This window comes from Phyllobates terribilis, unplaced genomic scaffold (genome assembly GCF_046119375.1).
Source record: "Phyllobates terribilis strain yellow unplaced genomic scaffold, ASM4611937v1 Scaffold_5__5_contigs__length_657084704, whole genome shotgun sequence".
NCBI lineage: Eukaryota > Metazoa > Chordata > Amphibia > Anura > Dendrobatidae > Phyllobates > Phyllobates terribilis.
This window is the reverse complement of record NW_027362765.1, coordinates 199,929,866-199,955,750: the sequence shown is the minus strand read 5'-3', so window position 1 is coordinate 199,955,750 and position 25,885 is coordinate 199,929,866. Positions and strand designations below refer to the sequence as shown.

The 25,885-nt window shown below is 40.8% G+C and overlaps 1 protein-coding gene across 4 annotated transcripts in view; it reads right to left on the bottom strand.

The window, feature by feature from the left end:
* Positions 1-25,885, bottom strand: part of ACSS2 (acyl-CoA synthetase short chain family member 2) — an 88,700-nt gene that overhangs the window by 19,989 nt on the left and 42,826 nt on the right. For 3 of the 4 annotated variants that reach the window (XM_073683685.1, XM_073683684.1, XM_073683682.1), the window contains exons 3-11: positions 18,390-18,481; positions 18,145-18,248; positions 17,594-17,666; positions 17,436-17,511; positions 12,999-13,113; positions 10,586-10,624; positions 2,966-3,103; positions 2,719-2,889; positions 2,460-2,593 (exon numbers count right to left, since the gene is read on the bottom strand). In XM_073683685.1, the coding sequence (XP_073539786.1) occupies positions 2,460-2,593; positions 2,719-2,889; positions 2,966-3,103; positions 10,586-10,624; positions 12,999-13,113; positions 17,436-17,511; positions 17,594-17,666; positions 18,145-18,248; positions 18,390-18,481 (942 nt within the window). The remainder of the gene's footprint in view (positions 1-2,459; positions 2,594-2,718; positions 2,890-2,965; positions 3,104-10,585; positions 10,625-12,998; positions 13,114-17,435; positions 17,512-17,593; positions 17,667-18,144; positions 18,249-18,389; positions 18,482-25,885) is intronic. The other variant, XM_073683683.1, reaches the window with a different exon arrangement.

Below are 25,885 nucleotides of genomic sequence, written 5' to 3'. Positions count from 1 at the left end.
CCACTGGGAGAGCCCCTGAGGTGCCAGAACTAGAACCCCCCCCCATAAGTGACCCCATTTTACAAACTACACCTCTCAATGAATTTATCTAGGGTTGCAGTGATCATATTGACACCACAGGTATATCACCAACGTTTATACCATTGGGCAGTGAAGAAAAAATAATTACATTTTTACCACAAAACTAGTTTTAGCCCTGGATTTTACATTTTCACACGGAAAAATGGGTAAAATTGGTACTTAAATTTGTCACACAATTTCTGCTGAACGTAAAAATACCCCATATGTGGCTGTACAGTACTGCTTAGCCACACGGCGAGACTTAGGAGGGACGGATCGCTATTTGCCTCCTGGAGAGCAGATTTTCCTGGAAAAGTTTGCGGACGCCAAACACAGAGCCCCTAAAGCGCTAGAAGAGCAAAATTCCCCCTTCAATTGACCCCATTTTCAAAATTATACCTTTTTGGGAATTTATTTACAGGTGTAATTTGAATTTGGGAGTGCAGAATTCGCTAAATTTCTTTTGGGGGGGTGATCAGGGGGGGCGAGGAGCCATAGCGTTTTTCCAGAGACTTTGTGCGACCAGATACCTGGAACCCCCTATATTTCCGTTGACAGAAGACGGATCTGAGTGGGGACTTGATTTTTTTGCGGAATGAGTTGAAGCTTATATTGGGAACACTTTACATAACATTTGGGATAATATTTATCTTGGGCATTTACTTACATTGGGGTTTCCATCTAAATCTCCGGAATGACGTGATTCAGATGAAACCCCTGAGGGATTCATTCACCATAATGAGGCAGCAGCATTACTATGTACTCTGTCTGGGCTGTGTTCAGCGGTGTCCTTTTCAGAGGTGCACAAAACTGGTGGACCGCGCTTTTATGCATGCCTAAAAAGACGGATACCGCTGGATCATAAGCCAGACCACGTTCAAAGTGACTCCATCTACCTCATTATAGGGAATCTTCCACTGGGGGTTCCATCTGAATCTTGCTCAGCGCAGGATAAATGTGAGCCGAGCCTTACTGCGATCTTTCGGAGGCAAAATTAACAAAGCAGCAGGTGAAGAATTGGTTTTATTTTTAACCCTGTTTCTCGTGCGGTATAAGTGATAAGGCGACTTTCTTGACTTTCTTCTTTGGGTCAATGTGATTACAGTGATAGACTTGTATAGTCTTGTGTGTTTGGCTGCTGTTAAGTTTTTGCATCACCATATTTTGAGAGCTATAAATTTTTCCATATTTCTGCCGACAGTCATGCAAGGGCTCGTATTTTTGCGGGATGAGTTGATGTTTTTATTGGTACCATTTTCAGTCACAACGTTTTTTGATCGCTTTCTATTCTGATTTTTAGTAGGTGCTTTGGTATGTGTCTTTTTATGTCCGCTTTTAGATTAGTATTTCATTAAAATTTTCTTTTCTTTTTTGGAGCTTGTTCATGTGAACCGGGTTTTGTCCTCAAAACAGTGCTATTATATATAAAAAAAAAAATCTGTTTTGTACTGATTGAGGCAGAATGAACAAAAAACAGCAATTAAGGAATTATTGTTTTTTGGTTTTTTTTAGATGCCGCTGTGCGTCGTAAAATTGAAAAGGCAGCTTTATTCTTCGGGTCAAACGAATATCACAATTATATATAATTTTTTTATGTTTTTGGCACTTTTGCACAAACTATTTCATTACAAAAATAATTTTTGCATCGCTGTACTTTAAGAGTCATTTTCAGAGCCGTTTTCATTGAAGGGGTTAACTGGTGTGACAATTTTATAGGTCGGGTTGTTCCGGATGCGGCTATCTACCTTTTTTTTTTGTTAACACAAAAATACTTGTTCATGGATACTGATATTGCGTAATATTTATATTCTATATATTTATAGTCTATATATCTATATCTATCTATATACACATATACAGATATAATATAATGTAACATCTTGCTATATATAATGCTTATTTTCTTTTAAATATTCTTACAACTTACACTGACACAAGCCTTTTTGACCATGCTGTGCGCATGGTCTAAGGGGCTTGCCGTAGCCTGGTGACCCAGATGTCGGGACGACCCTGGGTTACCATGGCAACAATCGGTCCCTCGCGATGACTTCTTAAGGTTGCGTCCGATATCGACAGCAGCATTTAGGGGGTTAAACTGCCATGGGCGATGCTGGCACCGCTTCTGGCAGTGAGAGCCAGGTGTCAGCTATCATGTAAGCTTAACACCCGGCGGCGATCGTGCGTGCACAGCTCCTGTGCCCGCATGATCGGCATGACGTATCTAAACTACATCGGTCGGGAACTCCTTCCCTTCCATGACGTATAGGTACCTCATTACATATAGATACCTCAAATGTTATGAAGGGGTTAAATGAACACACACATATCTGTACATAATGATATTAATTACTGTGGTTATCTAAAAGACAAAACTAACGATTTACAAATGGCTGATGTACCTTTTCACCGGTTCATCTCCATACTTCATCAGTAGGCGAATTGCTGTAGGTGCCGTGTAGAATTTGCTTACACTGTACTTATCAATGATCTGCCACATGCGGCTAATATCCGGGTATATAGGAAGTCCTTCAAACTGGAAACAGAATGGAAAATTATACTAAATAAATAATGGTAAGAGGAAATTTACAGAAATTAAAAGGTTTGAATAAGTTTACAATTTTCAAAAGGGGCTACATCTTGTCTGAAGAATTTACTTACCAACACACTGGTTGCCCCATTAGCTAAAGGCCCATAAGCGAGGTAGGAGTGCCCAGTAATCCAGCCGATGTCAGCAGTGCACCAGTATGTATCATCATGATGGTAATCAAACACATACTTGAATGTGGTGGCAGTGAAGATCATGTAACCTCCTACAGTATGAACAACTCCCTGTAGATTAGAGAAATCATTAAATAATTGACCCTTTTACTACAAACCATTTTTGACCTGGAGTGTATGCATTTACCTTGGGCTTGCCGGTAGACCCACTGGTGTAAAGAATAAACAGCTCATGTTCTGCATCACACCACTCCGGCTCACACTCCGTGCTGGCATTCTTCACAAGTTCATGCCACCACAAGTCAACAGACGGATTCCATGTGGTCTGAAATGAAAACACCATCTTTATTGCAAAGAATCGGGAGTAAATAACAGCTCGAACGATCATTGCGACTACAAGAGTTCAATTCTGACATTATAGACACACTGGTCACAGGGTATAGAAAATTCTAATGCACTGCAGGTGGCGATTAATGTGGTGGAGACTATGAAGTGGTTGCAAGGTAAGGTGTTCATAGGGGATATTATACTTCATTGTGTGTGCCCCTCTTCCACTAAAGAGGAAGGTAAGAGGTATCCCAAAATAATTAAAGGGGGCATGTAAATAAGTTGCAGCCCCCTTTTGACCTAAATATTGTGGAAGGAAAAAGGTCAGAAGGTCCTTGCTGGTAGTTTAGGAACAAAAACTGCGACAATCATGAAATGTCAATAGAAACTAAAAATAAAGCCATAAGATTACTGAGCAGCAGCTAGCCCGTTAATAGTAACATGTGCTAACTGTTTTTTTCAAGGGAGAAAAGATATAATAAATATGTATTATGAAAAGGCTAGATTTTCCCTTAAAGCTATTATCTTTAATGCCTCATCCAGACATCTGTGATTTTTCCCATACATAAAAACAAGGACAGTTATTCATCAGTGTTTAGGATCAGATTTTCATGAGCGTTTGGTCAGTATTTCAGTTTTTATCATCAGAATTTCAGCAGTGATTTTCACCAATAAAAAAAATACAGCCTGTGATATTCACGGACCCTCAGAATTGTATGGGCAATTTTCATCAATGACTCGGATGAAAAGCAGACTTCTTAGTCTGCAAAAAATATACAGACGTGTGAACAGTTCTATAGACCAACTGATCATCTGAATAAGGTTCAAATAGCAGAGCTTCACTTTAAAAAGAGACACCCATGGAATGAATGAGATCAAAATGGAACTAATAAACTGTAAAATGATAATTAGAGGCAAACAGACCAAATATGACCATTACGCAAGTACAAGCTCAGAATTTAATAAAAAGCCGTGAGCTCATATTATTCTGCTCTTATGCATCAAACTGTTTATTACCTTAGATCACATTACGAGGCCCATACACAAAGACTGTGCTATGACAGCACAAAGTCAGAAATCAGTCATGCAAACCAGATATGTGACAGGAGCAGTCAAGTGCTCCACAGCTCTGCTAGCAAAACAGATCAGCAATTGACAACCTGACAGAAGCATGTATTGTTCTACAAGAAAGTCGGGTAGGTTTAACCAACTACTCAACTTATCGTAACAAAATATTACAAACGAAAAAGAAACAAACAAACATTAAAGTTTATATTGAAAGGCAAAAAGAACAAGGAGATCATTGACTTAAAGGGAATTTGCCAACAGGATTTACCCCTATAACCAACAGCAGCACTGCAAGTGTCTTAACATCATCCACAGTGTTTATCTCAAATCTTCTGCATTTTCGCAAAAATCTCTATTCAACCCTTTAAGGACCAGGGAATTCTTCAGTTTTGCACTTTCGTTTCTTCCTCACCTTCTTTGAAATAGGGATAACCATTTTATTTTTCCATCAAGTTTTTTGACATAGGGTTTTGTTTTTCTGGTGTTAATGGTGTGGTACAGATTATGTGGAAACATGATTCTCCAGGTCAGTCCGATTACGGCGACATCAATTATACTCTTTTTCTACTTGGATGAGGAAAAAAAAAAAAAAAAAGATTTTGCTCTGTCACCATTTTCCGAGACCTGCAAACTTTTTATCTTTCTGTTGATGGGGTTGAATGAAGACTTGTTTTTCTCGTGGTGAGCTAATGTTTTTATGGGTTCTAATTTTTTTGTACATATGGTGCTTTCATGGCTTATTGCTATATATTTTTTTTATTTTAATTTTTTTAAGGGAGGGGAGGTGTCGCAAAACCCCCGGAATTCTTGCATTTTGATTTTTTTTTCTCTTTAAGGCATATACCCATCAGATTTATTGATTCAAAATTTTAATACATCAGACTTTTACAAACATGGCGATACCAAATATCTATTTTTTCCCATATTTTAAAGAAAAAGGGGGCGATTTTAACTATTTTTTTTTACATTTGTATACATTTTAAAAAATAAACTTTTTTTTTTTTTTTTTTTTTTAGTTGCCTTAGGAGACAAATCTGCACTCATTTGTTTGCTTATACTATATACTGCAATACCACAGTACCACGCGAGGGGGAAGGAGGGTTAGGGGGTAGTGCTGAGTAAAGCCAGTGGACGCAAGCACCAGCGATTGTTCAATTTAAATGCCAGTGTCAGAGATTGACAGTGGCATTTAAATGTTTTAATAGCTGTGGCAGGTACATGGCCCAAGTTGCGGAGCTAGAGCCAAATACCAGTTATATAATATAGCTGGTATGTTGGTGCGACATATCTGTACTAGTCCAAGAAACGTGAAATCAGCGCTTTATAGTCTTGTCCATTCTGCCGACATTCCACCACAGAAGTGTAACTGACATCAAGGCCCTCTTATTCGTCTCCCTGTGCCACCAATTCTGTGCATGTGACGTTTTAGACGTCTGATGTAGTGATTTCCTGCAAGTTGAGTTCAGGCACGCTGCTGTGGCGCATGGAGAAGGCAGAGAGGGCCTTGCTGAGATATCAATCTCGCCTCTTTGGCGCTATTTTGGGAAAAGTGATGAGTATAAGATTCTTTGATTAATCCAGGTAAACTATATGTGGCATCGCGTTACTGAATAGCTATTCATGCAAAAAATGCAAGGAACATAACTTAGAGAAAACCTGTCACCATAAAAATGCAGACCAATCCGCAGGCATCATGTTATAGAGCAGTGGCATCTGAGAAAATTGATATAGTTTTGTAAGAAAATATTCAGTATAAGCTGTGTTTTAATCATTTAAACCTCTGATATTTCTGGGATTCTCGGTCCAGTGGGTGGTCTTATCAGTGACTGGTTTTCCTTTAACCTTTTTATGACATCCACTGTGGGCTTCATAGCTCACAGTCATTTTAGCTATATACTGCAGTATAGCTGTATTGCAATATACTGAACAAGTGATCAGATGATTGCAAGTTAAAGTCCCGAAAGGGAAATAGAATATAGGAGATAGAAATATATATTTTTAGGTCACCGCAACTCAACTAAAAAATGCATTAAAAAAAAATCAGCTTGCCACTTAAAAAAATAAAAATTACAAATTGCCATAGGCAACTAAACCCTAAACTAAACTAAGGACTCAAAATTATATAGCCTCAATCCCCTGATGACGACAGTATATCTGGTGAAACATGTTGGGGAGGCTTTAGGGTGCTTTTAAATGTGTCAGTCAGCAATGTATGTAAACTATATAGGATAAGTGTAGGTTGCGGCCGCACCTCAAGTATATCCTGATACTCTTAGGCTGCGTGCCCACTATGCGTTTTTCAAGCGTTTTTGCCATGGAATTTCAGCAGCGAAAACGCTTAAAAAACGCTTGGTAATACGTGCCCCATGGTCCCCAATGATAATCCACTTGTGCTGTGCACATGCTGCGGAAATTTCCGCTGCGGATTATCATTGCGGAAAAATACGCAGCATGTCCATTAATTTTGCGGACCGGCAGCGTAATTGCCACCATTGACTTGCATTGAAACGCATAATATCTGTGTCAGTACATTTGTACACACGGATATTATGAGCTTCTGTGTGCGGATGGTACCCGGGTTTGGACAAGATGAGACTCTCCTCCAGACCCAAGTACCATAGAACCTGTTAAAAAAAAGAATTTAAAATAAAAAATAAAGATTATACTTACCTTCTGATGTCCTCCCGGTGTTTTCTCCGCTCCGTCTGGTCTGCTGTATGGGTCGCGGTGTTGTGAAGGACCTGCCATGACGTCATTGAGTCATGTGACCTGATACATGACTCAATGACGTCACCGCAGGTCCTTCACACCACCGCGAGCCGCCCAAGACACTGGACGGAGCGGAGAAAACACCGGGAGGACATCGGAAGGCAAGTATAAAATTTATTTTTTATTTTTTACCATTCTTATTCTTTTTTTTTTTTTTAACTAAGTTGGTCACACTACTATAAATCCATGCCAGTTGCATGGATTTATATTGTGTGAACAAGGTGTCAAGCACTTTTCCAAGTGATGCTAAAATCGCTTGGAAAAGCGCTTGATAACTCGCATGCAGAAATGCATGCAAAAACGCTTGACAAACGCTTCTACCTGGCAGGAAAAAAAGCATGTAAAATCCGCATGCGTTTTTCCTGCCAGGGAGAAGCGGAAAAAATATGCAGCATTTCTGCATCGTGGGCACATAACCTAATATGAGTGATGCTATTGGGACAGACTATGAAACAGTGGTAGGTAGGAAACCAATATATGGAGAGATAGAATAGCCATCTGTCTCTTTGAACTGCTGACGGCATGCTGGTTTTAATATGTTCCTCTAATAATTTAATAGTAATTAATAAAAGTTACATTTTATGAGTCCTTAGTTTAGGGTTTATTTGACTATGGCAATTTGTAATTGTTATATAGTTACCCTAAGCTGACTGCATGAACAGCATTGTTTAGAGTGGTTTTTAAAAAAACAAAAGCAAAAGGGGACGCAAAAGAGTATACAGATAGAACAGCATGGGATCACAGCTGATTCTTTCTTTGAAGAATCAGCTGTGATCCCCTGCTGTAATATCTGTATACTCTTTTGCTTTCTCCCCTGCCCAAGAGATGTGGTATGATCAGACCATGTTCTGTACACGGTCAGACACAGCCATTACAATGGGGAACATTTATAAGATTATCTCAGCACAGGAACATTTTATTTAAACCCATCCAATTGTGGAAATTATTATTATTCCAAGATCTATTGATTAAAATGAACTTTCGTTCGTGGGAAAACCCCTTTAATGGGTGGAAATATAGAAAGAACAAGACAAAAAGGAAGACCAACAAACTCAATGGTTTTATATAAAAAACGATGGAGAAGACACTGGCGGAACTATTTAGACTTGCACAAGATCGATCTTCCTACAGATTGTTCATCCATAAAGTAGCCATGGCTTGGGTTCGAGCCAAAGGCCATTTAAAAAGGATAAATAAATTGTTCTGTTGCCAACATTAAAGTGAATAATTCAAGGAAAGAGCAAACAATATACTCCTACATTCTGTAAAACTGCCTTGTGTGAATAGCAGCGGCCTTCATTCAGATCAGTAGGCCTATTTGTCATGAAGTGTGCTTGACCAGCAGTCACTGCGAACTTTAGAGGGATTGCTGGAATATACATTTGCACAGCAGAGCAGTCTCATCTCTGACTATGAATCGGACCAAAAAAAAAGCGCCACTGCTGAGCCAGACCCGACTACTTCAGTTTTTTGTGTGGTAAACAACCAACCATTATAGATATGTGCAGATGGAACCGATCTGTGGTCTTTCCTCAGCGGCAAAATCAATCTGCATCAAATTGTGTGAATTTAATGGTGGATTTGCAAAAAATGAAAATCCATACAGCAAGTAAGTTTCTGCATAGTTTCTAACTGGTTTATTAACATGTGAATGAGATTAGAGGGAGCCTAACATCAGAATTTAACCCAGAAGGTATTTATCTGTCTCCTAATTCCATTTTTAAAGAGTTTATCGTCACAAAATGCAAAATAAACTATAGGAGACTTGGCAAAAATTATGCAAGCAGTATACATTTTAGAGTATTAGTGGCCAAGGGCTCCATGCACCATTGAGCCCCCAATTTGCATTTTTTAGCACTCCATCCGATCCTGACTGACAAGAGAATGCCGCTTGAACTCAACCTACAACCCTGCACATTGATGGAATGACATCTGTAGCTCTCATCTATGGCATTGTCCGTGTGGGTGAGGGAGAGTAGAGCAGAGCTGATAGTACTGTTAGAGGAGAGCTGCACATGTGCTTGTTATGACACACAGTTCGCCCCTACTCCTCTCCCTCACTTTTAATCACAGTAGATGCCAGCAGTGAGATCAACGAGGAGAGCAGGGCTGTGTCTCATTACATGTCTTACATGGAAAAAGCTGGGGCGTATTCTTTTTTTTTCCTCTACATGAGGACTCCTGTCTAGGGAAAAAAGCCAACGCCACCAGATGTGAATCTCTGTAAAGTATTGATTCAAATTTTTGTCAATATCTAAGCAACTGAGATGAGACATTAAAAAATAAAAACCTTCTTTTACTCAGCTCTGCAGACACTACTCCATATTGTGGCCAGTTTAACATGGTAAAAGGTCCTCTTTATATTCAACCCTCACCCATCTTCCCATAGAAAATCTTTTGGGGTGCATTAATAACATTTATATATATCTCTGGCAGGTGACTAAACAGGCGTCTTCAAAAAGAGATCTAGCATAGTCACCTCATAATAGGAGTGCCTGCAACTGGCAATGGAAGGACAAAATTCATGCATGGTAAGGCCATTTGACTACCTAATTATAGGGGATTAAGGAAACAACAAGGTGCGTCTATACTTTATTCACTTGAAAGTCTACATGGAGGGCTAGCAGGCAGAGATCAAGCCAAGGGTAGGAAATGTGTGAATTTGGCACTTTTGGATGATATACTTAAGAGATACTGATATCAAGAAGTATACAGTCTATAGGACCAAATAGACAAGCTGACCGACCAACAATCGGCTATATACCAACCGATTGGCAGTCGTTTAATACTCTAACCCGAATTCTATGCACACAGAACAATCATTAACACGACTGTTCTGTGCACAGAGTGTGGAGTTATCAGCAGCACATCTCTTGTTTATACAGGTGCTGCCAAGAATGATGCTTTTAATATTGACATGAACAATCCAATCATCATATGAACGAGCATTGTGCGTGCTTGCAGGATGATTACTAGCATATTTACACTGCTTTACAATACAAGTGCTTCTTGCTAAATTAGAATAGGAAGCCTTTGCAGGTGTTTTTTGTTAATTATTCTAATTTACTGAGATAATGACTTTTTGTATTGAAGAACTGAAATAAATTAACTTTTTGATGATATTCTAATTTAGTGAGAAGCACTTGTACGTTTTTGCAGCAAAAACGCACCATTTTGACACAATTTTTAAAACGATTGCAAAAACTATTGCAGTTTCACCACGATCGAGGCAAAAACTGAGCCATGGCCACAACGTGTGAACGCAACCTTACACTGATAACTTGTGAACGAGCGTTCTAATGAAAGCTTGTTCCGGATTATCAGCTCATCTACATGGGTCTTTACTCATGAGAAACTCACAGCTACCTTTGTCTTGTAATTTACTCTGCACCAGTTTATTTAATTTCACACAACTTATCAGTATATCCTGTTGATAAGTAATCCTTTACTAAACAATGTTCATAAAATTTAGCTCTGGTCCAAGTTAAACAGGTAGTGTTGGAGAAGACTATACCTAAATAAGACAGTGAATGTTAATGACACACCCTGGGACAGACATACGCAAAGACAGAAAGCCACGGAGCCGTTAGTGACATACTGGAAATGATTAACACACAGCTGCCTGTGGACACAGGTGAAATACCTGGGGTACAGCTCGCTTTGCTTTGTCCTGCTTGTTTCCCTGTCAAAAACCCAGACATACAAGTATATTCAGTTGCCTTAAAACCAAGAGCAGCAAAACACAGAGTGGGAAAAAATAAGGTTTATACTTCTTTCCTGCAAACAAGCATACACACATTCACTCACAATGGAGAATTACATTTCCCTCCTCAGTCCAATCCTTTGCAGCCTTTTGTTACTAAAAACTGCCTCTGGGAAACCTGTGTAGTAGTGCGGTCACCATTATATATTGTATAATCCATATAGAAAACTGTAATGGCAGCAATATAAGTGGCAGTCCAGAATACTAAGAACCACACAAAACATACATGAGAAGATCTTTTATTAATTGGAGAAGGTCAATTTAATTCCAAGGCAGAAAGAAAAAGCAATAGCAATAGCATGGAAAGTGGGTTACTGAAAGCAGAATCTCCTGTTAACAACAAGGTAAAAATTGGGTCAAGAAAATAACAGCACCAAAAGCTATTAGTACCTCTGGAGAAAATAAACTGGATTATTCCGCAAGTGGGGCCCATTATAACTATTGTGATCATTGACCCACTAGAGCAGGGGTCTCGAACTGAGCTGGGTAAAGGGGCCGCACATAGAAAAAATTTGAACATGAAGGGCTGCATTCTATGCGGGAGAAGATTACGTTTTCAATGATACCATTATTTTTCTATATGACTTTTTAATCACATTTTCTTTGGCGCGATTTTTATTCTTTTTAAGGTATTCATCATATGGGTTATGATACATGCCTTACCTTTTTATTAAAATTTTTACATAAAACAGCATTTTTAATATCCAATTATTCCATTATTTTATCATTCTTTATTTTACATTTTATTTTAAATGTTTTGTTTTTTTATGTCCCCCATAAGGCCCCATACAGTAATATAATTTTTCAATTAGCCCCATATAGTAGTTCTGGCCCCAATCCTGTAATAATGTCTCCAATTCTGTAATATTCCCAAGCCTGTAATAATGTCCCCGTCATGTAATAATATCCCCAAGCTTGTAGTAATCGTCCCTGTCCTGTAATAATGGTCCCCTATCCAATAATAATGTCCCTCAGACTGTAATGTCCCATCTTTGTCCCCTTCTTATAACAATGTCCCCCATTCTGCTGCTCTTTACATACACAAAAAAATTATCTGACCTTGCTCCCTTAGTGAAAACGCACATTTAGTTGAAAAGAAGCACTGACATCAGGGGTCCCTGGCTCGCTGGACGCGATTGTCTCAGGGGCCCAAGGGCCGCACAATGGAGCGTTTTTGAGACCCCTGCACTAGAACCTCAAGTCAGAAAGCTTTCTCCTCTGGGCAAAAGGTGCATTGATCCTTATAATTGTGTGCTGGCCTGATCATGTACAATAAGCTGGTACTTATATGTTGTGTAACTAATTTTTAACATAATTGGGGAGTGTTATTCTGAATGAATTTTGCACTGAACTAATAGACTTTCTCTGCATTTATTCTCTTAATTTCTTAAGCAATTAACTGGAATGGCAGTGTGTAATATTACATTTTAAAATGGGTTATCCAGGATTTTTGAAGTAATGTTCCAGGGATTTTCACTTTCTGCACACCCGTCGATAAGCTGTTTGAACAGGCAAGTGCTGGTTCCATTATTGTACTGCCCAATGTTGTGCTTCTTGTAGCAGCTGAGCTCGATATTGAAGCTTTGTCTCATTTACCTTTATGAAATGATGCGGCAATATGAAGCATAGCAGCTATGGGAAGTATGGCAATGAGCAGTAAGGTCCAATGGAAACTATGAAGGGGACACAGCACTCCCAAAGCACTACAACTCTACAATCAGCTGCTCAGCAAGTCTGACTCCATTGATGTAATATTGATAGCCTACCCAAAGGAGAGGCCATCAATTTTACAAACAAATCAGCATTCTAAAGTCCCGATTTCTGGGACGGCTAAAATTTGAAGAGGGTTTGTCTTCATGAGAGATCTCCTCTAAGATTCTACTCCAGGATTGCCTCAAGCTGGTTACACTAGTTATCTCAAAGGATTTGGCTTCATTCCTGCATAAACCAGGCATCTTAAAGGGACTTTGTCAGCACAGGATGACTGTTCAAGCTAACAAGAGCTTGGTGCATTATGACATGGCCAAACATTTAACTAAACCTTCCCAACATCTCCACACCACCACTCTTCTTTGATTGACAGCTCTGGCTTGAAGGAGCCAGAGAAGAGTGGAGATAGATGGTAACCAAGCAAGTGGGAAGGCTCCACCATGATGCACAGAGTGCCAGTACTTGGTTTGAGCATTCATTCTGTGCCGACAGAGTCCCTTTAAAGGCCCTGGCCAGGAGCAGATTTCATACAGAGCCGACCAAAATACATACTGGGATATTTTATACGTCTCCATGAGTTTACCTGTACATTTTGGCATGGTCTTTTGCATGGAGGAGATGATGTGCTTGTTCCATCACAGATAACATCATCTCTCCCTAAGTGTTTCAGTACGATGCACTTTCTCAAGGGGTAGTTCCTGCAAAGAAGCACTAGTTATTTAAAGGTATTTGAGATGCCAATCATGTCAAATATTTTGTTCAAAACTGAATTTCTGCTGATTAGCACAAAAAGCTTTAAAGTTCAAAGGATCTTCTAACTTCGTGAATTACAGCATTCCAACATATACACATGTTCATATGCCCTAAAAAAATTTGCAAAAACAAGTTTTTGTAAGACAACCCCTTTAAACCCTTAGGGACCAAGCCACTTTGTACGTTAATGACCGAGCCTCATTTTCAAATGTCACTTTATGAGTTAACAACTCTGAAACGCTTTAACATATACCAGTGATTCGGAGATTGTTTTTTCGTGACATGTTGTACTTCATATTAGAGGTAAATTTTAGTCTAGGATTTGCATTTATTTATGAAAATATCGAACATTTGACCAAAAAATTTGAAAATGTTACAATTTTCAAATTTTGAATTTTTATGCCCTTAAATCAGATAGTTCTATCACACAAAATAGATAATAAATAACATTTCCCACAGGTCTACTTTATATTAGCAGAATTTTTTAAACAATATTTTGTTAGGAAGTTAGACGGGTTAAAAGTTTATCAGCAATTTTCCATTTTTCCAACAAAGTTTACAAAACCTATTTTTTTCTTTAGGGACCACAGCACATTTGAAGTGACTGAGGGGATATATGGCAGAAAATACCCATAAGTGACATTTTAAAATTGCACCCCTCAAGGTGCTCAAAATTACATTCAAGTATATTAACCCTTTAGGTGCATAACAGGAATCAAAACAAGGGGGAAAAAAAGGAAATTTTACTTTTTCCCACAAAAATGTTGCTTTAGCCTCAAATTTTAAATTTTCACAAGGCTAAATGGAGAAAATGGACAATACAATTTTTTGTCCAATTTCTCCTTAGTACACCAATATCCCATATGTGATGAAAAACTACTGTTTGGGCACACGGCAGGGCTCGGAAGGGAAGGAGAGCCATTTGACTTTTAGAGTGCAAAATTGTCTGGAATAGATAGAGGACGCCATATCGCGTTTGCAGATCCCCTGAGGTGCTTAAACAGTGGAAACCCCCCACAAGTGACCCCGTTTTGGAAACGACACCCCTCAAGGAACTTATTTAGAGGTGTGGTGAGCATCTTGAACATACAGGTGCTTCACAGAATTTTAAAACATTGGACCATAAAAACTAAAAATGACGTCTTTCGCAAAAAAAAATTGTTTTAGCCCCAAATTTTTCACAAAAGGTAACAGGAGGAAATGGACCATATAATTTGTTGTGCAATTTCTACTGAGTACAGGGACACTCCGTATGTGGTCAGAAACTCTTGTTTGGGCAAACGGCAGGGCTTGGAAGGAAAAGGACACCATTTGATTTTTGGAGTGCAAAATTGTCTGGAATAGATTGCAGACTCCATGCCACATTTGGAGAGTAGCCAAGGTTCTAAAACCAAAGAAACCCCCACAAATGACCCCATTTTGGAAATGACACCTCTTGAAGAATTCCTCTAGGGGTGTGAGCATTTTAAACCCACAGGTATTTCACAGAATTGTATAACATGGGCTGTGAAAATAAGAAGTTACATTTTTTCCACAAAAATGTTGTTGTAGCCCAAAGACTCAGAGGTGTCAGGACAGCAGAACCCCCAATAAATGACCACATTTTACAAACTACACCTCTTAATGAATTCATCTAGGGGTGCAGTGAGCATATTGACACACATTTGTGTCAATATGCTCACTGCACCCCTAGATTAATTCATTAAGAATTGTATACCATTGAGTGGTGAAGAAAAAGGTTTTACATTTTAACCACTCTAATGTTGTTTTAGCCCCAGATTTTATATTTTCACAAGAGGAAATAAGTAAAAAATAATGGCATAATTTGTTACATAATTTCTCGTAAACATGACAACACCCCATATGTGGCTGTATATTACTGTTTGGCCACACGGCGATACTCGGGAGGAAAGGAGCGCTATTTGACTCTTGGAGAACAAATTTTCGTGGAATAGTTTTCAAACTCCGTATACAGAGCCTCTACGTGACAGAAGAGCAGAAACCTGCCTTAATTGACCCCAATTTGGAAATTACACCCCTCTCAGAATTTATCTACAGGTGTAATGACGATTTTGACTCTATGGCTGTTTTCCAGAAATAAGCAAGAGTGGATGTTGCAGAGTGAAAATGCAAATCTGCCATTGTAGTGCCCAGAGCATTGTGGCCAGCTTGTACTTCTGGAGATACGCACCCTGTACATTCAGTGGGCTCTCCTCACTACAGTAATGCCAAACATATAGACGCTAAATGTGGTTTAGTCATACTGTGGAGCTCAGGAGGAGGGGGCATTTGGATTTGAGAGAGCAGATTTCGATGGATTTCTTTTGGTGGGAGCAATGTCACTTTTCCAGAGCCTTTGTGCTACCAGGAATATGGACACCCCCTAGATTTCAGTTAACGGACCTGAGTGGGGACTTGATTTTTGTGGGTTGAATAGAAGGTTTTTTGGTTGCATTTTGGACCAGTTCACATTCATCCTGTGCTCTATGCTGAGCACTTACATTGGGGTTCCCATCTAAATCTACAAAATACGTGATTCAGATGAAACCTCCGAGGGATCTGCTTTATAGGGAATCTTCCGCCGGAGGTTCCGTCTGAATCACGCATTTCAGAGATTTACACGGAAACCTAGGTCTAAATGCTCGGCGTAAAGCACAGGATAAACGTATGCAAATTAAACAAGTCAATTTATATGGGTTTTTCATGTTTGCTGCTATCACACACTAAAAAAAAACTTTTTTTTTTTTTTTTTTTTTTTTTTTTTTTTACAAAAACAAGTTTTTGCATCGCCATATTTTGAAAACTATAACTTTCTATACTTCTGCCGACAGTCATGTGAGGGCTTGTTTTTTTGTGGGATGAATTGACGTTTTTATTGGTTCCATTTTCGCGCACATGAAATTTTTTGATCGCTTTCTATTCTGATTTTGTGGAGGAGGAATAAACTAAAAAACAACAATTCAGGAATTTTTTCTTTTTTTTTGTTATACGCTGTTCACCGTGTAGTAAAAGTGATAAGACAGCTTTATTCTTCAGGTCATTACAATTTCAGTAATACCACATTTATGCATTTTTTTAGGTTTTGCAGCTTTTACAGAATAAAAACTTCACAGAAAAAAAATGTATTGTTTTTGCATTGCTGTTTTCGGAGAGCTATAGCTTTTTTATTTCTCCACTGACAGAGCTGTATGGCGGCTTGTTTTTTGAGGGACAAGATTACTTTTTCAGCGATAACATTTTTATTTACATTTGTTTTTTTGATCGCGTTTTATTCCACTTTTTTTCCAACAGTATGATGAAAGAGCATAGCTTTCACTGTAGGGGTTAACTAGTGAGCCCGTTTTATAGATTGGGTCGTTCCGGACGCGGCGATTCCAAATGTGTAGTTTTTATATTTTTGTTTTTACATCAATGTGTATGTATTGGTGTAATAGTTTTTGTTCTTTATTTTGTGGGGGTTTATTTAAATTATTTTTTCAATAACTTTAACTTTTTTTTTTTTTTTTACTTATAGTCCCTCTATGAGACTTTAACATTTATTAGTCTAATCACTGGTCTCATGTATAGCAATGCACCAGCACAGCAATGCATAAGACCTGTGATATTACATAGGCAGATCGCCTTTTAGACCCTGTCTCACGGGCCACCGTACCTGGCACACCAGGAGGCCATTGTTTGACCTCTGGGTGCCATGACAACCATCTGCTCCCCGTGATTTAGTTGCAGGGGTGCTGATGGGGGTGAAAGAGGGAGCCCACTTCCTCTTACAGCCTTCTTCTAAATGCCGCGATCGCTATCGATCGCGGCATCTGGAGGGTTAATCGGCCAGGGGTGGTGCAGGCACCGGCCCTGGTTCGACTGTCAGCTGCGTTGAGCTGCCGGCGGTGATCGTGCAGGAAAGTGCTGATATTTCAGCACTTTCCGGCAATCACATGCTGTGATCGGTTGGTCAGATTGACTGACCAATCACAGCAGAGAGCGGGGACCACTGAAATGGGTACCTGCATCTCTAGCCGTGCAGCTCAGCTGTCAGTAACCGCTGTCGGCAGGGAGCTGTCACTGTGTGTTTTCACACAGTGAAAATTTTAATCCATGATGGACATAGCACATAATGATGTGGGAACTGACACCAGCTCATGATGTGCTATGTGAGTCATTGGTCTTTAAGGGGTTAAAGGATAAATGAAGGGCAAAGAGAATTTGATTTCTCTACAATAGGAAGGCAGACAGTCATCCATATCTGCTTGCTTAATTTTGCTCAGCTTACTTCTCTGCACACTTCTTTAGTGCCTCATCTGCAATCTGCTTCAAGTTAATCAACTTATCCCCACGAAAAAAGCCATCTGAAAAAAAGTCAGAATATGTAAAGAAATTCAAAAATCTTTTATTTAATTAAGTACCAGCACTTAAAAGAACCATGTCTACCTGCAGTGACAAGAAGGGAGCAGTGAGAGTCCAAGATCCGCTCACATAAAGACTCAGCCGAAAACCCTGCAAACTAAACACAAAAAGGTCAAACATTTACTAACAAATATAGTTCCTTACCTATTAAAGAGCAAGTTACAAGTTTCTGTACAAAAGGTTTTTCTTTTTGTCATGCTCATCTGATAACAATTTGAGGTGTACGGGTGCAGCCAAAACACACCAACTGTTCATTCTTGTGGAGAAATGAAGAACCACCCATGTTGTGTTTTTTTAACTGATCTCCATATTTGCATCTCAGATAAGCAATGCTGGGAGTCTCGTCTAGTAGTTTACTCTAAGGGACAGTTTTCATGTTGCCAATTTCCATGTGGCGATATCACAGCAAGTCTCCTAAACTGTGTGGTTCACTAGTGTAATATAAATCCATTCAGTTCACTATAACACTCGGCGCACAAAAGTATAACTTTGTACTTGCTGTATATTTAGTGCCAATTACGAGATCAGATATTATGATCTTTACAAAATATATATTTTCCAAACATAAAACTCACCACTATGGAGTGAATGGCTCCAATTCGCGCACATGCCAGCATTGCCACAACAAGCTCTATGACCATGGGCATATATATGGACACACGGTCTCCTTTTTTAACACCTGCGGGAAAAAAAGGTTAGTATATTTTAATGAGTTGTAGATACATAAAAAATTACCATGGTAAGAGTCCATGTTTCATAACAGCAACAAATACTAGCGTTCTACAGGAATGGCTAAATGACAGAAATGATCGTATAATACCTTGACTACGTAGAACATTGGCAAACTGGCACACCTTCTTCAAGAGCTCTGCGTAAGTGATGGAGGTAGCATCTCCTGGTTCATTCCCTTCCCTTAAGAAAAAAAAAAAATCAAAGAATGAGAGATAGAAATGTTCACGTTACAGTGACAGAAATTGGCCTAACAGCAAAAGATAAAACATTTAAAAAAAAGAAAAAAAAGAGGGCATCAATATAAGATTACAAGGGTCCATAACAATTCAATCATATCAACGCTCTTCAAGGCAGTAACTTCTTTCCTTGTGTTACTCTATAAACACGTCATTTATTGAATCTGCTTGTTTACATAGTACGCTCATGTTCTATTTTAAACCCTCCATATTTCACGTACAACAATAAAATCACCAGTATATATTTTACATGAACATAAGGATGTTGAATAAAAAAAAGATTACTAAGAATGATAAAACCAGGCCTTCAATAAGCAATGGATGTATTTTTGCGGCACACATCTTTGTATTGTGGGCTTATGTAACGTATGTTATTCACAGCACCAAAACTATCAAACAGGTGTAAGGGGGCTAATGGTCGCGTAGTCGATGGGAGGTACAGTGGGTACGGAAAGTATTCAGACCCCTTTAAAATTTTCACTCTGTTTCATTGCAGCCATTTGGTAAATTCTAAAAAGTTCATTTTTTTCTCCTTAAAGTACACTCTGCACCCCATCTTGACTGAAAAAAAAACAGAAATGTAGAAATTTTTGCAAATTTATTAAAAAAGAAAAACTGAAATATCAGTATTGAGTAGAAGCACCCTTTTGAGCTAGTACAGCCATGAGTCTTTTTGGGAATGATGCAACAAGGTTTTCACACCTGGATTTGGGGATCCTGCCATTCTTCCTAGCAGATCCTCTCCAGTTCCATCAGGTTGGATGGTGAACGTTGGTGGACAGACATTTTCAGGACTCTCCAGAGATGCTCAATTGGGTTTAGGTCAGGGCTCTGGCTGGGCCAGTCACAGAGTTGTTCTGAAGCCACTCCTTTGTTATTTTAGCTGTGTGCTTAGGGTCATTGTCTTGTTGGAAGGAGAACCTTCGGCCAAGTCTGAGGTCCAGAGCACTCTGGAAGAGGTTTTCATCCAGGATATCTCTGTTCTAGGCCACATTCATGTTTCCTTCAATAGCAACCAGTTGTCCTGTCCCTGCAGCTGAAACACACCCCCATAGCATGATGCTGCCACCACCATGTTTCACTGTTGGGATTGTATTGGGGAAGTGATGAGCAGTGGCTGGTTTTCTCCACACATACCGCTTAGAATTCTCACCAAAAAGTTCTATCTTCATCTCATCAGACCAGAGAATCTTATTTCTCATAGTCTGAGTCCTTCATGTGTTTTTAAGCAAACTCTATGCGGTCTTTCATAGGTCTTGCACTGAGGAGAGGCTTCCGTTGGGCCACTCTGCCATAAAGGTCCGACTGATGGAGGGCTGCAGTTGACTTTGTGGAATTTTCTCCCATCTCCCTACTGCATCTCTGGAGCTCAGCCACAGTGATCTTGGGGTTCTTCTTTACCTCTCTCACCAAGGCTCTTCTCCCACGATTTCTCAGTTTGGCTGGACGGCTAGGTCTAGGAAGACTTCTGGTGGTCCCAAACTTATTCCATTTAAGGATTCTGGAGGCCAATGTGCTCTTAGGAACCTTTAGTAATGCAGAAATTCTTTTGTAACCTTGGCAAGACCTGTGCCTTGCCACAATTCTGTCTCTGAGCTCCTTGGGCAGTTCCTTTGAGCTCATGATTCTCATTTGGTCTGACATGCACGGTGAGCTGCGAGGTCTTATATAGACAGATGTGTGCCTTTCCAAATTAAGTCCTATTAGTTTAATTAAACACAACTGGACTCCAATGAAGGAGTAGAACCATCTCAAGGAGGATCACAAGGAAATGGACAGCATGTGACTAAAATATGAGTGTCTGAGCAAAGGGTCTGAATACTTATGACCATGTGATATTTCAGTTTTTCTTTAATAAATTTGCAAAAATTTCTATATTTCTGTTTTTTTCAGTGAAGATAGGGTGCAGAGTGTACATTAATGAGAAAAAAATGAACTTTTTAGAATTTACCAAATTCTAAAAGGACTAATTGGAGCACCTGGGACCGGGTTACGGGTAGTTTGAGAGATGGGCGGGTCTTGCTACCCACATACCTCACCTCTGGGTGTGGTTAACAGCCTATTTAATGGAGGCTGTTTGGCACATGGTCTGTGTGTCTGGAGGGAGAAGGCCTTCTGTGTGTGGTTGTCTCCAGACTGGGCCGTGTACTGGATGGCTACCAGCCTGTGGGACCACAGCGCCGGCCAACCAGAGACTAAGTTAAAAGGACTGTTTTCGTTGTTTTGCCTGCACTAAAGGCTGTTTGTTTGCATTTTGCTTTTGACGGTTTATGAAGCCAATAAACCAATATGGACATTTAAAAGGAACATGTCTCCTGGTTGCCTCTCGTCGCACCTGAGTACCATCCCTACACAGGTCACATATAATTTATCTTTTATTCTGCTTCAAAAGGTCAGGATCACACTTGAGACTATATTGCAATGGGGGGGAGGGGAGAGATGAGAGATGCACATGGGGGGGAGGGGAGAGATGAGAGATGCACATGGGGGGGAGGGGAGAGATGAGAGATGCACATGGGGGGGAGGGGAGATGCACATGGGGGGGATGAGAGATGCACATGGGGGGGATGAGAGATGCACATGGGGGGGATGAGAGATGCACATGGGGGGGATGAGAGATGCACATGGGGGGGATGAGAGATGCACATGGGGGGGATGAGAGATGCACATGGGGGGGATGAGAGATGCACATGGGGGGGGGTGAGAGATGCACATGGGGGGGATGAGAGATGCACATGGGGGGGATGAGAGATGCACATGGGGGGGATGAGAGATGCACATGGGGGGGATGAGAGATGCACATGGGGGGGATGAGAGATGCACATGGGGGGGATGAGAGATGCACATGGGGGGGATGAGAGATGCACATGGGGGGGATGAGAGATGCACATGGGGGGGATGAGAGATGCACATGGGGGGGATGAGAGATGCACATGGGGGGGATGAGAGATGCACATGGGGGGATGAGAGATGCACATGGGGGGGATGAGAGATGCACATGGGGGGGATGAGAGATGCACATGGGGGGGATGAGAGATGCACATGGGGGGGATGAGAGATGCACATGGGGGGGATGAGAGATGCACATGGGGGGGATGAGAGATGCACGGGGGGTGGATGAGAGATGCACGGGGGGTGGATGAGAGATGCACGGGGGGTGGATGAGAGATGCACGGGGGGTGGATGAGAGATGCACGGGGGGTGGATGAGAGATGCACGGGGGGTGGATGAGAGATGCACGGGGGGTGGATGAGAGATGCACGGGGGGTGGATGAGAGATGCACGGGGGGTGGATGAGAGATGCACGGGGGGTGGATGAGAGATGCACGGGGGGTGGATGAGAGATGCACGGGGGGTGGATGAGAGATGCACGGGGGGTGGATGAGAGATGCACGGGGGGTGGATGAGAGATGCACGGGGGGTGGATGAGAGATGCACGGGGGGTGGATGAGAGATGCACGGGGGGTGGATGAGAGATGCACGGGGGGTGGATGAGAGATGCACGGGGGGTGGATGAGAGATGCACGGGGGGTGGATGAGAGATGCACGGGGGGTGGATGAGAGATGCACGGGGGGTGGATGAGAGATGCACGGGGGGTGGATGAGAGATGCACGGGGGGTGGATGAGAGATGCACGGGGGGTGGATGAGAGATGCACGGGGGGTGGATGAGAGATGCACGTGGGGTGAGCTGCACATGGGGGGGTGAGAGATGCACATGGGGGGGGTTATGTTTACATAACTTTGTTGCCTTATGAAGGGCGGGGGGGCCCCCAAAAATTTCTTGCACAGGGGCCCACTACAGTCTGTGTCCACCCCTGGGATGAAGTAAATGCAGCTGAACAGCAGCTGTCAGGACAGCTGCCCTGTCCTGCTGCAGGGAGTGATGGGGCCTCAGTGATGCGGCTCCTGGCACAGCACATTATGTGGGGCTCCTGGCATAGCTCCTGGCGGGGACCTGGTCTACACTATATGATAAGTATGCACTAAACTCCAAATCCCTCCATTACCCCGCCCCCATATGACCAAAGCCCCGCCCACCCCACCCCCTCCTTGCTGGGCCATGGAAAAATGATCTTGCTTCAAGCCGGTCCCTGGTGCAAAAAAGGTTGGGGACCACTGCTTTAAACAGTACAAATGTGCTTACACATTGCAATAAATAATTTTTATTTCTATAGCGCCAACATATTCCGCAGCACTTTACATTTTAGAGGGGACTTGTGCAGACAATAAAGACATTACAGAATAACACAAATCAACAGATGCCAAAAGAATGGCCCTGCTCACAAGCTTACAATTGTTGAGGTTCACGCACTCTGGTAGACGCTTGGATATACGTGGCACAGGGATTTATATCAAAAACAGCATGTAGTTTATTGTCCATCATAAACTTTACAGCTCCAAAACTGAAAACAGACTTCCCTCAGTATCAATGGATAACAAACAGTCCTTCTTCAGGCTGAATGACACAAATGTAGCAGCCTCACACTTGTATTAAAAGCATTTACCAAAACACCTTTGTTTGGTTCCAGCACACCTTTTTGCAGAGCAGACTAACCAGCAGTTCTGCCCTTCTCCAGTCTCAACACATTGCACACTGCTGAACAAAACCAGCTGCTGTGAAAAGGCCTGTAAAACCCGAACTACACTGTGTGCAGAATTATTAGGCAAGTTGTATTTTAGAGGATTATTTTTATTATTGATCAACAACTATGTTCTCAATCAACCCAAAAGACTCAAATATCCAAGCTTAATATTTTTGGAAGTTGGAGTGTTTTTTTTTTAAATTTGGCTATCTTAGGAGGATATCTGTTTGTGCAGGTAACTATTACTGTGCAGAATTATTAGGCAACTTAATAAAAACCAAATATAATCCCATCTCACTTGTTTATTTTCACCAGGTAAACCAATATCAGTGCACAAAATTTAGAAATAAACATTTCTGACATGCAAAAACAAAACCAAAAAAAATTAGTGATCAGTATTGCCACCTTTCTTTATGATGACACTCAACAGCCTTCCATCCATAGATTGTCAGTTGCTTGATCTGTTTTCGATCAACATTGTGTGTAGCAGCCACCACAGCCTCCCAGACACTGTTCCGAGAGGTGTACTGTTTTCCCTCCCTGTAGATCTCACATTTTATGATTGACCACAGGTTCTCTATGGGGTTCAGATCAGGTGAACAAGGGGGCCATGTCATTATTTTTTCTTCTTTTAGACCTTTACTGGCCAGCCACGCTGTGGAGTAGTTGGATGCATGTGATGGAGCATTGTCCTGCATGAAAATCATGTTTTTCTTGAACGATACCGACTTCTTCCTGTACCACTGCTTGAAGAAGTTGTCTTCCAGAAACTGGCAGTAGGTCTGGGAGTTGAGCTTCACTCCATCCTCAACCCGAAAAGGTCCCACAAGTTCATCTATGATGATACCAGCCCATACCAGTACCCCACCTCCACCTTGCTGGCGTCGGAGTGGAGCTCTCTGCCCTTTATTGATCCAGCCTCTGGCCCATCCATCTGGCCCATCAAGAGCCACTCTCACTTCATCAAAAACCTTTGAAAAATCAGTCTTAAGATATTTCTTGGCCCATTCTTGACGTTTTATCTTATGTTTCTTGTTCAAAGTGGTCGTTTTTCAGCCTTCCTTACCTTGGCCATGTCCCTGAGTATCACACACCTTGTGCTTTTTGATACTCCAGTAACGTTGCAGCTCTGATATATGGCAAAACTGGTGGCGAATGGCATCTTCACGCCTGATTTTCCTCAATTCATGGACAGTTATTTTGCGCCTTTTTTGGCCAACATGCTTCTTGCGACCCTGTTGGCTATTTGCCGTGAAACGCTTGATTGTTCGGTGATCACGCATCAAAAGTTCGGAAATTTCAAGACTGCTGCATGCCTCTGCAATACATCTCACAATTTTGGACTTTTCAGAGCCCGTCAAATCTCTCTTCTGACCCATTTTCCCAAAGGAAAGGAAGTTGCCTAATAATTAAGCACACCTTATATAGGGTGTTGATGTCATTAGACAACACCCCTCCTCATTACAGAGATGCACATCACCAGATTTACTTAATTGGCAGTTGGCTCTCAAGCCTACGCAGCTTCGAGTAGGACAACATGTATAAAAAGTATCGAAGTGATCAAAATATGCATTTGCCTACTAATTCTGCACGCGGTGTAGATAATAGGATCGACTGTTCCCAGCCAGGTTCTTTTGGTTACTCTAAAAATCTTGACCCAATATCCAGACATATTAAACCCCCTTAGTAACCTAGTGTTCCTGGTACTGCTTACTTTACCAACATACAGTATCTACCGTCCAGAACCTTACCTCCTGCTTTCCTACAATATACAGTGGATATATAAAGTCTACACACACGTTAAATGTCAGGTATTTCACATGTACAAAAAAAAAAATCATACTAAGAAGAATTTTTTCACCTTTAATGTCACCCATCTGTAAAATTAAATTGAAAATAAATCTTTTTGAATAGAAAAATAAACTAAACTAATGTGGTTGCATAAATATGCACACTCTTAAACTAATACTTTGTGAAGTACCCTTTGAATTTATGACAGCGTTCAGTCTTTGATTAGGTGGTCTATCAGCATGGAAAATTGATAATTTTGCCCACTTCCACTGTGCTCCAAATCTGTCAGACTGAGGGCATGTTCTGTGTACACCGCCCTCTTCAAGTCAAAAATTGAATTCAGGTATTGGCCATTCCAAAACATTGATCTTCTGGCAATGCTATGCTTTTGTTGATATGGAGGTATGCTTAAGATCGTTGTCGTGTTGATTTTTAGTAGACGCCTGAAGGTTTTGATGCAAAATTGACTGATATTTGTAACTGTTCATAATTCCCTCCACCTTGACTAAGGTCCCAGTTGGAGCAGCCTAAAAACAGCCCCAAAGCATAATGCTGCCTCCACCAAGCTTCACTGTGGGTATGGTGTTCTTTTTGTGATCTGTAGTACTGGCTTTGCGCCAAACATATCCTTTAGAATAACCAAAAAAGTTCAACCTCGGTCTCATCAGAACACAACACATTTTTCCACCTGTTTTGGCAGACTTGATGTAGGTTTTTATCAAAAGACAGCAGGGCTTTGATGTTTTTTTTTGTAAGAAAAGATTTTCTCTGTCAGGCCAGACAAAGCATACAGGAGATAGTTGTCATATGCATTACACCATCTGTATTTGCCAGACATTTCTACAGCTGCTTTAATGTTGCTGGAGGCCTCTGGGAAGCCTCTCAGACCAATTTTTTTCTTGTCTTTTTAGCAATTTAAGGCACGTTCTGTTGCAGATAATGTCACTGTTGTGTCAAATTTAAGCCACTTCT